This window comes from Bubalus bubalis, chromosome 12, assembly GCF_019923935.1.
Source record: "Bubalus bubalis isolate 160015118507 breed Murrah chromosome 12, NDDB_SH_1, whole genome shotgun sequence".
NCBI classification, from domain to species: Eukaryota; Metazoa; Chordata; class Mammalia; order Artiodactyla; family Bovidae; genus Bubalus; species Bubalus bubalis.
The window spans coordinates 70,128,563-70,143,359 of NC_059168.1; the positions used below are offsets into that span (position 1 = coordinate 70,128,563).

At 46.4% G+C, this 14,797-nt stretch overlaps 1 protein-coding gene across 1 annotated transcript in view; it reads left to right on the forward strand.

The window, feature by feature from the left end:
- The window catches only part of ALK (ALK receptor tyrosine kinase), a 737,626-nt gene that overhangs the window by 623,373 nt on the left and 99,456 nt on the right, over positions 1–14,797 (forward strand). The window contains exon 8 of the mRNA XM_006061052.4: positions 1,905–2,005. Coding sequence (XP_006061114.3) covers positions 1,905–2,005 — 101 coding nt within the window. The remainder of the gene's footprint in view (positions 1–1,904; positions 2,006–14,797) is intronic.

Below are 14,797 nucleotides of genomic sequence, written 5' to 3' on the forward strand. Positions count from 1 at the left end.
TGCCCCAGGATTGTGCCTAGGAACTTTGCTTATCTAGATCATTCCCTGGGGCCCAAATTCTTCAGCCAAACCCTACCACTATACCCAGCTGAAACTGGCAACTCCCACCCTTCCCACATTGTAGCTCATCTTCTCACAGGCCCTGCTTGACTGCCGGGGGACATGGGGTCTCCACACACCCAAGAGATGCCACCCACACTGGGCTGACTCCACACCTGGAAGTGCTGGCCTGGACATGGGTCAGAGGTGGTCTGTGCGGCCAGTGTAGCTCCCAGAGCTGGGCCCCTAGAGAGGCCACACCATCCAGTCATGGGCCTCTCCTTGGCCTGTGCACCGTGGACAGGCCTAGCAGGCCTGGGGGCCCCACCTTTCTGCAGGATGGAGGGGGTCTCTCCCCCTCCCCTGTGTTTACCTGCTCCAGCTGGAGTCCCTTGTACCAAAATTCCTCTCTTTCCAAGCAAAGCTTGTGCATCCTACAGCTTCCTTTAAGAATTAATAGTAATGATAAGTATGAGAGAGGACAAGGTCCAAATCTACCACTGAGGATCTCAGCGCTCCTGCAGTTCTGTCCTTGGTCCCCAGAGCCGACTGCATCTAGTGAGCTGGCTTTGGGCCCGGCTGGGAAGGAGGCTGAGTTACTGGACCATGGGGGAGTCTGCAGGGCCCTCCCCACATGTGGAGGCCAAGAACTCTCACTTCTCCTCCAGCCTTCTTGCCGCATTGCCTCATGCCCAGTGCCTGGTCTGCAGGAGCAGAGAAGACAAACAGCTCAAATCCCAACGTGAGACGTGATCTTCGTCTCTGCTCTGATAGTCCCCGACAGCACCCATAGCAAATGTGTCCAGCCCTGTTGAATACCTCTTGTGACAGGTCTCTCCCTGCCTCCAAAAGCAGCCCTTTTGGTTGCTTAACAGCTCAGAGTCACACATCCATTTCCTTACCTGGAGATGAGCCCCACCCCTCTGTAAATTCTTCTCAGTGATCATGATTTCCATCTCCTGGAGCCCCACAGAACTGAACTGTGCCCTCTCCCACAGAGGCAGCCCTTCAGATATTTGAAGACAACCATTATGACCTTTCTACCACAGGTCTTTTCCCTCCCTGGACACATAACCTTGGCCATTTGATTTTTCCTCAAGGGTGGGAGGGTATTTTCCAAGATTTCTGGCCTGGTCTAGTTACTTTCCTCTGGACCCATCTGAATTTGTTACTTGTTAGTAACTCTATAAACATTTTGCTAAGAGAGAGAGAAACACAGAAATGAACGACTAGAGTCCGATCAGGGGCTCTGTGAGCCCCCTGAAAGTGAGGGCCCTGGGCTCACTCTGTCCCCCACCTCCACAGCACCAAACATCGGCAGGCACTCCTGGACATTTGCAGATGCTCCTTCCCACCACCATGTGGGACTGAGGCTCATGTTCTGCCAGGTTTTCTGGCAGGTCAGTGCTTAGAAAAGAATAAATGAGTCTTCCTGGTCAGGCGATGGGGCACAGGCTGACCTGGGCTCCGGAGAGGGGAGTAGATAGTGAAAGTTCTGAGACCACTGGAGGGCAAAGCACGGGCATGACTGGAAACGGGGGGCAAGGGTGGGCCTGGGGAAGTCCAGCGTGCTTCAGGCTGCTCCCGGGCTATGAGCTAAAGCTGGTGGCCATGGGAGATTAGGGCATGCAGTAGCCCAGATGTACGGTGCTGGGGTGTCACAGGCCATTTAGAACGAAGACCTCTGCACAAGCCTAGTCTCATAGTCAGTGATAAGCAGGCTGTCTTACCCACTGGAAGCAGAAGCAACAGCGTCTTCAGTCCCTAGGCTAGAGAAGAATAGTGCGGGGCCCGTTAACCTTGCACCCCAAGGCCCTTCAGGGCACAAGGATGGTGCAGTTTTGACTCTTCTCCTCTCTGCCCAGGCCACGCCCTATTGCTCAGCATCACTGACGCCCCCACCTCTGAAAATGCCACAGTGACCAGCGCTACATTTCCTGCACCCATGAAGAACTCTCCGTGTGAGGCAAGTCTTGGTGTTCTTCTAGTTCTCTGCCTGCTCCTCCCACTTCTGGGCACTTCCAGGTGAACGCACACAGATGAGCAAAATAGACTGATGGTCAGGCTTCTTCTTCTCCCGTGGGAGGACCAGAAGACCGTTTGCACCATCTTCCAGGCAGACAGTAGCTACCAACATGGTAAAGTCCCGTCTTTAGCATGGCAGAGAATTTCACCTTAAACACCACACTCAGCTGCACTGAACTATTTGCGATAGAACTTTGATGGCAGCAAACCTCCAAAATATTTCCAAGACATAAGAGGCGATGGTAACAGCAACTTTTTATAGAATCCTTAGATGTCAGTCTAAGATGTCAGTCTCTTACAATACATTTCAAAGTTTCAAAGCATCAACACTTTGACTTACGTAAGTATCACTAAGGCATCAATGGCAGTCGGTGAAGTGCCTCCAGAGTCACTGGCCCAGACAGTTAGCGTAGCTGTTACCCCTTCAGTGTGGGAACTGAGGGCCTGGTGCCAGGATTCTTAGCCCAAGGTCATATTCTCTAGGGACCAGGAGATGAGCTTAGACCCCCAGAGGGCCCAGTGATTAAGCTTATGGACTCTGGAATCAACTACTTGAGTCCAATCCAGGTTCCACCGCTGACTGGTGGCCTAATTTGTTTTATCCATTAATAATCTCTCAGTGCCTCAGTTTTCCCACCTGGGAAGTAGAGACTCAGAGTGCCTACCCCAGGGAGGTGAAGCTTAAATAGGTTAATATTTGTAAAGGGCTTGTCATGCGGTCTAGTACAAAGTAAGTAGCACAAAGATTAACCAACAATGTCTGAAACCCTGTATAAATATGCAAAGAAGAATGGGGGATGAGGAAGAGAACTTTAGCCAACAACCAGACTGTGCTTCTCCACACTGGCCCAGCATTGCGATAGTACAGCGCACACTGCAGGAAGTCAGGACTGAATTTAAATTTGGCCAGGCCTCTCTTTCTGGAAACTCACAGGAGAAACTCCTTCCTGGCTTCTTCCAGGAATAACTTTGTGCTCTGGGAGCAATTTGTTGCCTTTCAAGTTGTGGATATTGTGAAACACCAAATTCACATCCCCTCAGCAGGCTGGTAGCAGTGCCCGGCAGACGGGGCTTTGACCAGGAGAGGTGCAGCAAAGAGGTGATCTAGTCCCTGAATCCCGACTCTTGTGACTCCATGGACTGTAACCCGCCACAGTTACCCATGTAATACCACAGTCTGCATGGTATTTCCTCAGCAAGAATACTGGAGTGTGTTGCCATTTCCTGTACAGGCAAATCCAAGCTCTCTAGTCTTTTTGTGAAATAAAAACTCACAGACATAAAGCAAAGGAGAATGGAAAAGATATATCAATGATGGTTTTTTAATCAGAAGAATGGTAGAATCAAGTCTGTCTTTACCCAGTAAGTTCGCAGCAGCCTCGCTCCTGATTCGCTTTTATATTGTTACTTGACATCTGCCCCAAGAACCTCACCTTCTCCTAGTGTATGTTTTATGTATCTCTGTGAGCCACCTTAAATCCTTTCTGGAAGAAGTCAGGGCACAAATAAGTAGATTCATTATGTTAAATTGTATTTGAGAAACCATGATCTCCGCTGCAAATGGTGGAATTACTCAGTCATCATTGATACTTCTCGGGTGTCTCAGAGCATCACCTAGAAAGGGAGGTTTCTTAAGAGGAAGTCTAAAGGAGGAGAGGTGATTGGCCTGTCTGACAGGCAAGGGGAATCCTTAAAATCACTTCGCCTTCTAATTTATTTTTCACTAGATTTCACGTGAGCCTGATTTCAAAAAAAAGAAATGTCAAGGTAAAAATGATATTTTTCTAATACGTCATCATTTCTCTAATAACCTTTGGGTTGATCAATAGCTTAAACAGGTGTTTTGTTTTACTGGCCTATTTTATTATTCCCCCAGTCACATTTGCTCTGGGCGGTTTCTGCTATTTCCTGCCCTTTTCCAGAGCTTGGCTCAGCATGAGGAGTGAAGGGAAGGCAGGGAGACCACTCCATTTTCAGCTCACAGTTATTTCACATTCAGGGTTTCAGATCATTCATCTCAGGCTGCTGGGTCTTTGAATTCCCAATGTTGGAGAAATGTTTTCATCAGAAAAATAAATGGCCAAAATAGAAATATGCATTTCCAGGTTTGTAAGCCCTGCCATCTGTTTCTCTCGAATCCTAAATACAGAAGGCAGGAAGTTGATTCCCTTCTCCCAGGTTGGCTGAATGTCGGTGACAGAGAAACAGGTGTTGCATTGCTGTGTGGGACTGTGTGAGGTTAACCTCCCTCCAACCCTAAAGGGACCTCCACTGGCTATGCGGCCCTGGTGCAGGAAGGTGGACACTATATAGAGCCATGGGTGGAAGTCTCTGGTGAGAGTCAGGCCCATGGGGACAGGCTGGAAGCACTGAGCTCCCAGCAGACACCCACCCCTGAGCATCTTCTCTAAACCCTGACAGTCCTGGTCCACGCCTCCAGAGAGTTGAAGTAATTGCCGAATAACTCAAAATACTCTTGAGAAACTACAGTCATCAGTGGATCCCAAAGGGAAACTGGTGTTGCCTTCAATGCATTTCCTTGAAAATCTGGCTACAAGCTACTGGTAGGTCTGTGTTTCTCCAGTTGCAGTCACTTGGAAAATATGACAAATGTAGATTCTTGGGCCCCACCCCAGACTTCCTGAATGACATCACTGACAAGGGCCCAGGAATCTGCATTTTCAAGCCCCACCATTGGTGATTTGGATGCACACTGAAACTTAAGAGTGACTATCCGTAGGCGTCCTTGCCTGTTGTAACCGAAATTTATTCTGAACCCAAGCTGAGAGCTATCCTCCATTACCTGGGGTGCCAAAGATAATGATGTAACTTGTCTTTTTGGAAAGATGAGTCTGAGGAGGGATTAGAATTGACTGATGGGGTTGGGGACAGAGGTGGTGGAGACAGAAGTGGGAGCCACTCTGAGAGCCACGTGGATCTAGGTCAGTGGCCTACCGATGATGGAGACATACCCAGGGTGTGCCTTTGTGCCAAGCAGCTTCCAAGGCATTTCAGAAGCATGCCAGCTCTGGCCTCCTCCCTCCAGATCCCTGCAGCCACTGTCGCCAGGGCCTCTCTCCACTGCCTGGCCTTGGTGCAGACGCTGCCACCTCCATGGCTCTGCACTGTGGCATGTGGTGTCAGAACTGCTCGCGTCCCCCGGGTGGGGACACACACTGGGATGTGTCTAGCATTGCAGCTGCTGGTAATAAAAAGGACGGGAGAGTGGCAGGGGCCGTCTCCGCCCCTCCCCCTGCCTTTCACACATCCTAGCAGACTGAATGTCTCAACAAGCCCCGTGTGGTTTGAAATTCTATTTTATTTGAATAGCCTGAGCTGTGACTAGAATATTTTAAACCATGTTCTCAGGATGGAACAAGGCCTGGGGGGAGAAGGGGGGAAGTGGGCTTCCCTCAATCTCTTTCCCCCTCCACAATGTAGAAGTAGTTTTCCTTCTATGAGCTGCAGAAATGAAAGGGACCCAGGAAGTGGGAGATGACCCACTTAATTTATGCTGATACCCTAGGGCAGGCCAGTTCCCGGCTACTGGTTTTCTGACCTTGCTGAAGCTGCAGCCACCTCTGTCCTCTCCATACACGCATGTGCGAACACTCAGACACACACACCCTGGGGCTGGAACACACCTGGCCTTTCTGTCTCTGGCATCTGCCCTGTAGTGATAAAAGCTTTGATTAGTGACTGGGAGCTGCTGAGACCAGGGCAGAAGGTGACCAGTGGGACTCCTCCATGTCGACATGGGCTATCTAGTCCACAGGGAAGGAGACCTCCATTCAGTCATTAAAACCAATGAATATGGACAGAAGAAGGTGGGAGAGGAGTTTGGCCTCTGGAATTGCCCTCTGCTGTCCATTAAATTCTGTGCAAAGCTCCACTAGGAAGGAGCCTCTTGTGGCAGGAAGCCAGGGAGTTTTTCAGCAAATTGCTCTCTGGTTGATATTGTAAGGCTTTCCAGACTGCTGGCGCTTATTCCTGGACACAGAGCCCATCCTTTCCTGGGGATTTGGCTGGTGAGACGTTCTCCAGCATCTCAGTGTAAACCCGCATCTCAGTGAGTGTCATGGCTCTGTTGATGGGGCTTAGTCAGGCTGGCCTCACTCCCTCCCCTTGGGTAAACAAATAGGACTTCCAGATAGGAAGAGGAAAGGAACTTTGAGACCCCTGGGTTTTAACAGTTAATTAATTCAATGGCAAAATCCCCCTTGGAATGGTCAAGAAAAGAAAAATAAGAGTAATCATAATTACTACAGGATGACTTGGGGCAAGGGAAAATACAAAAGCTGAGGGGCTCTTCCTGTGTCAACCCCACCAAACCCTCACAAGCAGGGGCTAAAGATGCTGAGAATATTCTATGTAGCTCACTTCCTGGAGAAGATCCTATGTGTCAGGGGTTGCTCCGCCCGTGATCTGGGTCAGGGTGCATGCAGGGCGGCCCATGGAAGAGAACAGCCCATCTCCTCAAGACAGGAAAGTAATGTCCCCAATGTGCACAGCCAGTACATACAAAATCAGGATCAAACTCAGGTCTTATGACTTGAGCCCTGTGCTCTTTCTGTCACATTACCCTGCCCCTGCCAGGGGCAGATGGTACCTTCTCAGCTTCCGGGGAGCTGACGTGGGCCTTGGAGGCATCCCTGAGGACTGGCATGGCTCTCACCTCATCCAGAGACCCCATCCTCCTCACCACGGGGTCCTCATCTCCAGAGACAGGGAGGAAAGTCATACCAACCATTTTGTAACAGACTAGTTACCCGCTTCATCTCTCCTCAAGCTGGGACTAGTCACTGGGTCTAATTCCTAGGCAACCAAGGGAACATTGCCGCTTACCCGCAGAAGCCCGGTGTTATTCGTGCCTTGTGTGTGTGTTGTTCCCAGCCTCACGTGCTCTCACTTATTTTAGCAAATCAGGAAGGAGAGGCTATTTCAAGAGGCCTCGTGAGCTTGATCCTGAATAAAGCTGTTGTGTCCCGAATCCATCCCATCTTCTGCATTGAACATGTGCCCGCCTGGGGGAAGCAAAGTGCCCCTTGCCCTCTTCCTATTCACTGTCCTCCCCTCAGTCTCTGCGGAGTGTTGACTGGTAGAGGAAAAAGCAGTTTCCTGCTGAGTCCACCTAGGACAGCCTTTGCCCCTGTGTGGCCAAGTGATGCTGCACAGACACCTTTGGTGACCGTAGAGACCCTCTTTGTAAACAGTGAGGGCCCAGTGCCAAGCTCAGGGGCAGACTGGGGCAGTACCCTCCTTAGATCCCTCCACTAACCTGAGTTGGACTGGATATCCAACTCCCATCTCATCTAACAGTGTGACATCCACTGCAGTGACAGAATGCTCACCAACTCAGCAGCAAATCCCTCTCATCTTTGGGTAGTTCCAGGCTTCAGTGTTTGCCTAAATCAAGAGCAAATGCAGCTAGACTCACCAGGGCTTGTTTTCACACCCTCTGTTCTCTGCACCCCTCCTTTTCTTGCTTTGGGGAGCCTTGAAGAAGCAGAGACAGAACTCCATGGTAGCTATGCAATACCCAGTTGGGTGGTCCATCCCTGCCCAGGACATCGTGGTGGGCCCGGCAGGAAGCAGTTTCCCTCTGGCTCCCATGGGGTGACGCTGACATCTGAAGCAAGTCAGAGTAGCATGGTGGCCCCAGGCAGCTGCCTGCCTCCTGCCCTATGGCCCAACAAGCACGACATCTCCTGTGTCTAGAGGAACCCAGCTGACCATTTGGGGCCAGGGCAAAAGGAGCATCATGAAGGCAGTGTGGTATGGTGGTTGGAGCAGCTCCTTGAGGTCCCGCAGTCCTTGGTAGAATCCTGCCACTTTCTAGCAGGGTGACCTTGGGCAAGTCACCTCACTTTTCTCAGCCTCAGGGTCCTCTGCAGAGCTGTTGGGATAAACAAGTAGACAAGTTAGAAAAGTGCCCAGCCTGTATCTGGCCACATAGTAGATGTTTAATAAGTGTGGTTTCTGCTTCTCCACTGCTGTGTGTATACATGTGTGCTAAGCTATGTTTGACTCTTTGCGACCCCATGGACTAAAGCCCGCCAGGCTCCTTTGTCTGTGGGATTCTCCAGGTGAGAATACTGGAATGGGTTGCCATTTCCTCCTCCAGGGGATCTCCCTGACCCAGGGATCGAACCCATGTCTCCTGCAGCTCCTGCATTGCAGGTAACGGCTGCTGTTACTATTAGTATCTGACTTTTGTGATGACTCCAAGATCAAAGGCTGGACCTGCCCTATCCAATGACCCTCAATCTGGAGAGTTAAGCGAGGGTCCTCACCCTCAGGACAAGAAGCGTGGCAGCTGCCAGGACAGGGCCAGAAAGGTAGCATGGCACTTGGCTGGGCTGGACAGACACACAGATGGCTGGCGGGAGGTCCTCACTCAGGCGGCGAGCCAGCAAGTATTCCTCTCAAACCCACCATGTAACCAGCCAGCCATGCAGGAGACAGACCACAGGAATCTGGGATCTTTTAAGAGTGTTTATTCAGCAGAAAATTAAGAACACTTACTTCCAATATGACAGGTCCTGGTCTCCAAGTTACTTATGAATCACTTGGCTATGTTACAAAACGCAAGCCAAAATTCTTAACTAGAGCCCTCAGACACCCTAAATCTTTGTACTCCTAGGAGAAAGAAACCTTCCTTTAGTCTGGGGCTAAGGGAGGGACCCTTAATAACCGTAAAGTAACTAAAGGTGTGCAGTACCCACCCCCCATCAAAGGATGGGATATGTTCTAAGACCACTAGCAGATGCCTGGAACCACGGATAGTACCAAACCCTGTATATCCTATATTTTTTCCTATGCTAGCAGGTGGCTGGTGTGTACAGCATGGATACAGTGGCCAAAAAGATGATTCATGTCTCAGGCGAGACAGAGGGGGTCAGCATGAGTTTTCATTGTTTCGATCTGCTACTCAGAATGGTATAGAATTTAAAACTTAAGAATTGTTTTTTTCTGGAATTTTCCATATAATAGTTTTGGACTGAACTTGACCTCGGGAAACTGAAACTACAGCAAGTTAAATGGCTGATAAGAGGACTACTGTATTTTTTTAAAATAGTGATCCCCTCCCATGTGGCTGGCACTGTGCTAAGCAGGTCACTTGCCTTATCTCATTACCAAAAGAGACTTGTAAGGAATTGTTGCCCCATTTACTGATGCAGGACCTGGGACTTCAAAAGCTTAAGTGACTTACTAGTCACCTTTGCTATTAAGAGGCAGAACCAGGATTCAAAACAGGTCTGTCCAACTCCTAGGCCAATCCTGCAAACACTCTTAACATCATTGGACTTGACTCAGGTCACCTGAGTGTGAGTCCCAACACTGCCATGTAATGAGCCATAGGATCTCAAGTCAGTCAGTGTCCCTAATTGGGAATAAAAATGCCTGTGTTACTTGCTGCGAGAATTAGATTAAAATGCAAAAACTCTTTGTATTCTCTTCAATCTTTTATGAATGGCAGCAATTATTATGATCCCTCTTCTTACTCTGCATAGGTGTGAAGAAGTCACTGCTGACATAAATTCAGACAGGCTATATTCTTATTTCTCCTCTGAGTCAATTAGCAATGCAGGCAGCTTGGGAGCATTATTTTGCACAATGCTGATCATTAGCACTGGGGGGATGTGCCCAACGTACCTGCTTCATCCTAATTAATTAATTAATTGTGCAGCCTCTCAATCGTGAGCATGGCCATGGTCCAGGATGAGCACAAACAAGGTGACTCCTCATTGAGTCTCAAGGACCCAACAAATATGGCCCTACTGAGATGTGGGGCCAAAATCATTCTTACCTTAGTCCCTAGAGCTGGGAAGCCGCTGGAACCTAGCATTCTGCCACCACTTCCTGCGATGTGGTTGATGCTGCCAGAACACATGCTAATGGGCTAAAGTAATCAACAGTCATTGTAATTACAGTCGGACATAATTAATTTAATACCTTTGAGTCATTCAAAATTAATACCTCAGCCATTACATGATGAAACTGAGGCATAGAAGAATTACTGTCAAGGCTCACGGGTGTGAATAAAAAACCTCCTGGGCACTTGGCAGAGATTTAGGTTTAGGTCCCATTCCAAGTCTATCTGTTAATCAAACGCCCTCGTGTCTCCCACTAGTGGCGATCATTCATGTGGCCAGGATACACAGGGGCCAACCTGTTGAAAGCACACTCTCCCCAGGGAATAAATATACTCCCTGAGTGGCTATGGGTCCTACAGACACCTGAAGATGCCTGAAGTCCATTCTCTTTCTTTTTTTTTCTTTTTTTAATCACAGTTTTATTTATTCATTTATTTTTTTACTTTACAATATTGTATTGATTTTGCCATACATTGACATGAATCCACCATGGGTGTACACGTGTTTCCCATCCTGAACCCCCCTCCCACCTCCCTCCCAATCCCATCCCTCTGGGTCATCCCAGTGCACTAGCCCTGAGCACCCTGTATCATGCATCGAACCTGGACTGGCAATTTGTTTCACATGTGATAACATACATGTTTCAATACCATTCTCCCATATCATCCCGCCCTCGCCCTCTCCCACAGAGTCCAAAAGACTGTTAAATACATCTGTGTCTCTTTTACTGTCTCACACACAGGGTTATCGTTACCATCTTTCTAAATTCCATATATATGCATTAGTATACTGTATTGGTGTTTTTCTTTCTGGCTTACTTCACTCTATATAATAGGCTCCAGTTTCATCCACCTCATTAGAACTGATTCTTTCTGATGGCTGTTTATGAAGATTGTAGGAATTTCATTTCACTGAGTCGATCCTGTTCCCCAGTATAAGGATTTCTAAAGCTATTTCTCAGCATCATCTCTATCACCCACAGGGAAACTGAGGCACAGAGGAGGCTGTCTGCCCAAGATCACCTCATTACAGTGTAATTCAAAAGAAAACATTGTTTTCTTCACACAGATTGGAAAGATAATCCTCTAGGGGGCCCGGAAGATAAAACACTGGACTGAAAATCTTAATACAGCATCCTTCATCCTGTCCTATTCTGTTTGTGTGAGCTGTTTATTTCTAAACTTATTCCCTGCCTGCTTTTTCCAATACAGGAAGAAGGAACTAACATTGATAAATGTATTTGGTAAGTTGGGTACTGGGCTTACATAATCTTACTTAAGTCTCCCAGCAACTCTATAAGGAGAGTATGATTAGCCCCATTTCACAGATAAAGACTGAGGCCCTGAGATTTGTTGTTGTTGTTCAGTCCTTAAGCTGTGTCCAACTCTTTGTCACCCCATAGACTGCAGCACACCAGGCTTCCCTGTCCTTTACTATCTCCCAGAGTTTGCTCAAATTCATGTCCATTAAGTCAGTGATGCTATCTAACCATCTCATCCTCTGCCTCCCTTATCCCCTTTTGCCTTCAATCTTTCCCAGCATCAGGGTCTTTTCAAATGAGTCATCTCTTTGCATCAGGTGGCCTAAGTATTGGAGCTTCACAGCTTCAGCATCAGTCCTTCCAATAAATATTCAGGGTTGATTTCCTTTAAGATTGACTGGTTGGATCTCCTTGCTGTCCAAGGGACTCTCAGGAGTCTTTTCCAGCACCACAGCTCAAAAGCATCAATTCTTTGGCATCCAGCCTTCTTTATGGTCCAACTCTCACATCCATACATAACTACTGGAAAAACCACAGCTTTGACTGTACAGACCTTTGTTGGCAAAGTGATGTCTCTGCTTTTTAATACACTGTCTAGGTTGGTCATAGTTTTCCTTCCAAGGAGCAAACGTCTTTAAATTTCATGGCTGCAGTGACCATCTGCAATGATTTTGGAGCCCAAGAAAATAAAATCTGTCATTGCTTCCACTTTTTCCCCTTATATTTGCCATGAAATGATTGGACCAGATGCCATGATCTTACTTTTTTGAATGTTGAGTTTCAAGCCAGCTTCTTCATTCTCCTCTTTCACCTTCATCAAGAGGCTCTTTAGTTCCTCTTCACTTTCTGCCATTAGAGTGGTATCATCTACATATCTGGGGTTGTTAATATTTCTCCCGGCAATCTTAATTCCAGCTTATGAGTCAATATTATGTCATAAGTAAAGACAGAAATGTTCTTTCTGATTCCAGAGCCACAGCATGACCCGACCTCATTCCCCAGAAGCTCCCACTTCCCCTTAGTCTTCCTTGCAAAGCCCACAGTTCAAGCAAGAACTAGATCCTCCTCAAAGTGGTGGAAAGATGGCACTCTTTTCCCACTTTCCAGTGATATCAGAATCCTCCCTTGATGCCGTTTTTAGTATAGCATTTATTGTTTCTTCTGATTACAAAAGTGCTCTACATTCACTGTAGGATATTAGGAAAATATAAAGAAGAAAATTGAAATTGCCCACAACCTTACCCTCCAAAGATAACCCCTTTTTTTGTACATATTTCTGTCCATTTCACCATATTTGTACATTTCTGTCCAGACAGATAAATGTAGATTTGAGCAGAGGGATAGATAAAGGATTTATATAAATCATACCATATAAGCATTTCGTATCTTCTTTCTTTGCTTAATATTATTCTTTCCTAGATCAATATTATTCTTCAAAAAATATGCTTTTACACTGAGTCTGTTCTAGTTATCAAAAGTAATAGATGTTCATTATAAAAATATTAGAAAAGAAAAGGCCAAAGAAGGAATAATATAGCCATAACTTTGTAACTTCACCAGCTAGGAATCCCACAGTTATTATTTTTGTACATAATCTTCACTGCTTGCTGTGTTTTTACTAAGGGGGCATGTGGATGACCCTGGCTGGGTGTTCTCTGGCTTCACTGTGATGCCTGAGAAAGAAGGAAAGACATGGGGTGCTGTTTTCAGAAACAATCTCAATCTTTTAAGTCTCTTACATGGCCAGGAATCCAGCATTCCTTAAGCCTCTGTAATTGCAAGTATTTCCCAGCATATTTTATTTGCTTGTTATCAGAAATCCACATCTGGCCTGCCTCGTGCTGAGTTGGGTTGATTTTCCATTAGGCTATTTATAGCTAGAGAGTTGGTATTTATTTTTTCCAGGTGAATTAGAAGATGGTGTACAAAATGTTGGGTTTTGCAGTGTCAATAGTCTCAGTTAAAATTAATAAGACCACATTAAAACTCTTAAAATTACAGATTCATACCCAGAATTACAGCCCTGGCACCTTAGATTAGAAAGAAGCTTTAACCCCCATTCAAACCTTGGATGTCCTTGACAATATCCCCAATCCTGGCCATCCAGTCACTACTGGATGACCCCAGTGTGGGGAATACTGGGGGAGTACCCATCCCACCCGCTAGAAACAAGCTCATCTCTGAGCATCACAGTCTGTTAAAAAGTGTTTTCTTCTTCTGTTGAAATGAAATACACACTAGAGCATCTGTCCTTGGTCTTGTGTCTGCTGCTGGGATATATACCGCCCTTTAGAAATTCAGAGAAACATAGCACCTCCCCCTCATTCCATTCCCTATGTTTGAGAGTGCTGCATGTTAATGGACATTATGGATACCATTGGGTCTCTTTTGTCTAACTTCAGCCTACATTCCATTCCATGCTGATTTTTTTTATGGATTCAAGATAATCTTGTGAAGTTGCCCATGAGATATTCATAGCAAACACGGGGCATATTCTAGACATAAAATTGTAGTAATTACCTGTGGAGGAGGAAAGGGCCATGAGATAAAAAAATAGCATTAAGCCTAGCCACAAGGCTGGTCCTGCTTTACATACAGAACTTTAATTAATAAAACGACAAACACTGGTGATGCATAATTGGAAAGTCTATCAGGGCCCACCAAGAGAGGGGAGGGAAGGCCTGGAAAGGGCTGGCTGGAGCCAGAAGATGTAATTGCTGGTGGCGTGCTCCTGGCATTGTCTCTCTTCACTTGTCTCATTTGCTGTCAGCACGTAAAAGAATTTATTAGTCAAAAGCTATCACTTATAGCCTATATCTATTAGAATGGGCCTTGAAAGGGTAAAAACTTTATTGTTACAGGTTCCAACAAGTTTTACATCCCATAAATATTATGTAGGATTTGTATAGCATTTCTCATATTTGTGTGAATACATTTGAGATACCCACAGACACACACACATTTGTAACTATTAATTTTCTGGCAGAGGCAGAAAAAAAGGTTGTAAATGGCTTAAAATCCACTATCTCCATTATTCTCCCCAATATTATTTCTATGATAATACCTTGTTAAAATATAAATTCTGATTCAACAGGTCTAGGGTAGGGCCTGAGAACCTGCATTTCTAACAACCTCCCAGGACACACCAGCACTGATGATTCATAGGCCACACTGTGAGCAACAAACATCTAGAAAACCTTCACAATAACACACCCAAAAGATTTAAGTATCACCTAATATGTTACGCTTGTATAGTGCTATAGACACGGTGGAAAGAGCATGGCACGTAGTATGGAATCCAGGTCTGCAGTATATGAGCTTAGTGACCATGCATGATGTGCATGGTTTTAGATTCCACATCCAAAAAATGGGTATGATAATTTCTGTAGGAAGGGATGTTATGAGTGTAAAATGAGGCAGAATATATACAAGTCCATAGTACAGCTCTCTAATATTTAATAAAAAGTCAATGAAGTGCTTTATCCTATAGGCAACCTAGAGAGAAGTTGATCTTACTAAGATCAAATTCCAAGACTGCTTTTTGCCTGCTCTGGGTACCTGAACTTGACTGTCAAGATCAAACCAGTCTACCTGA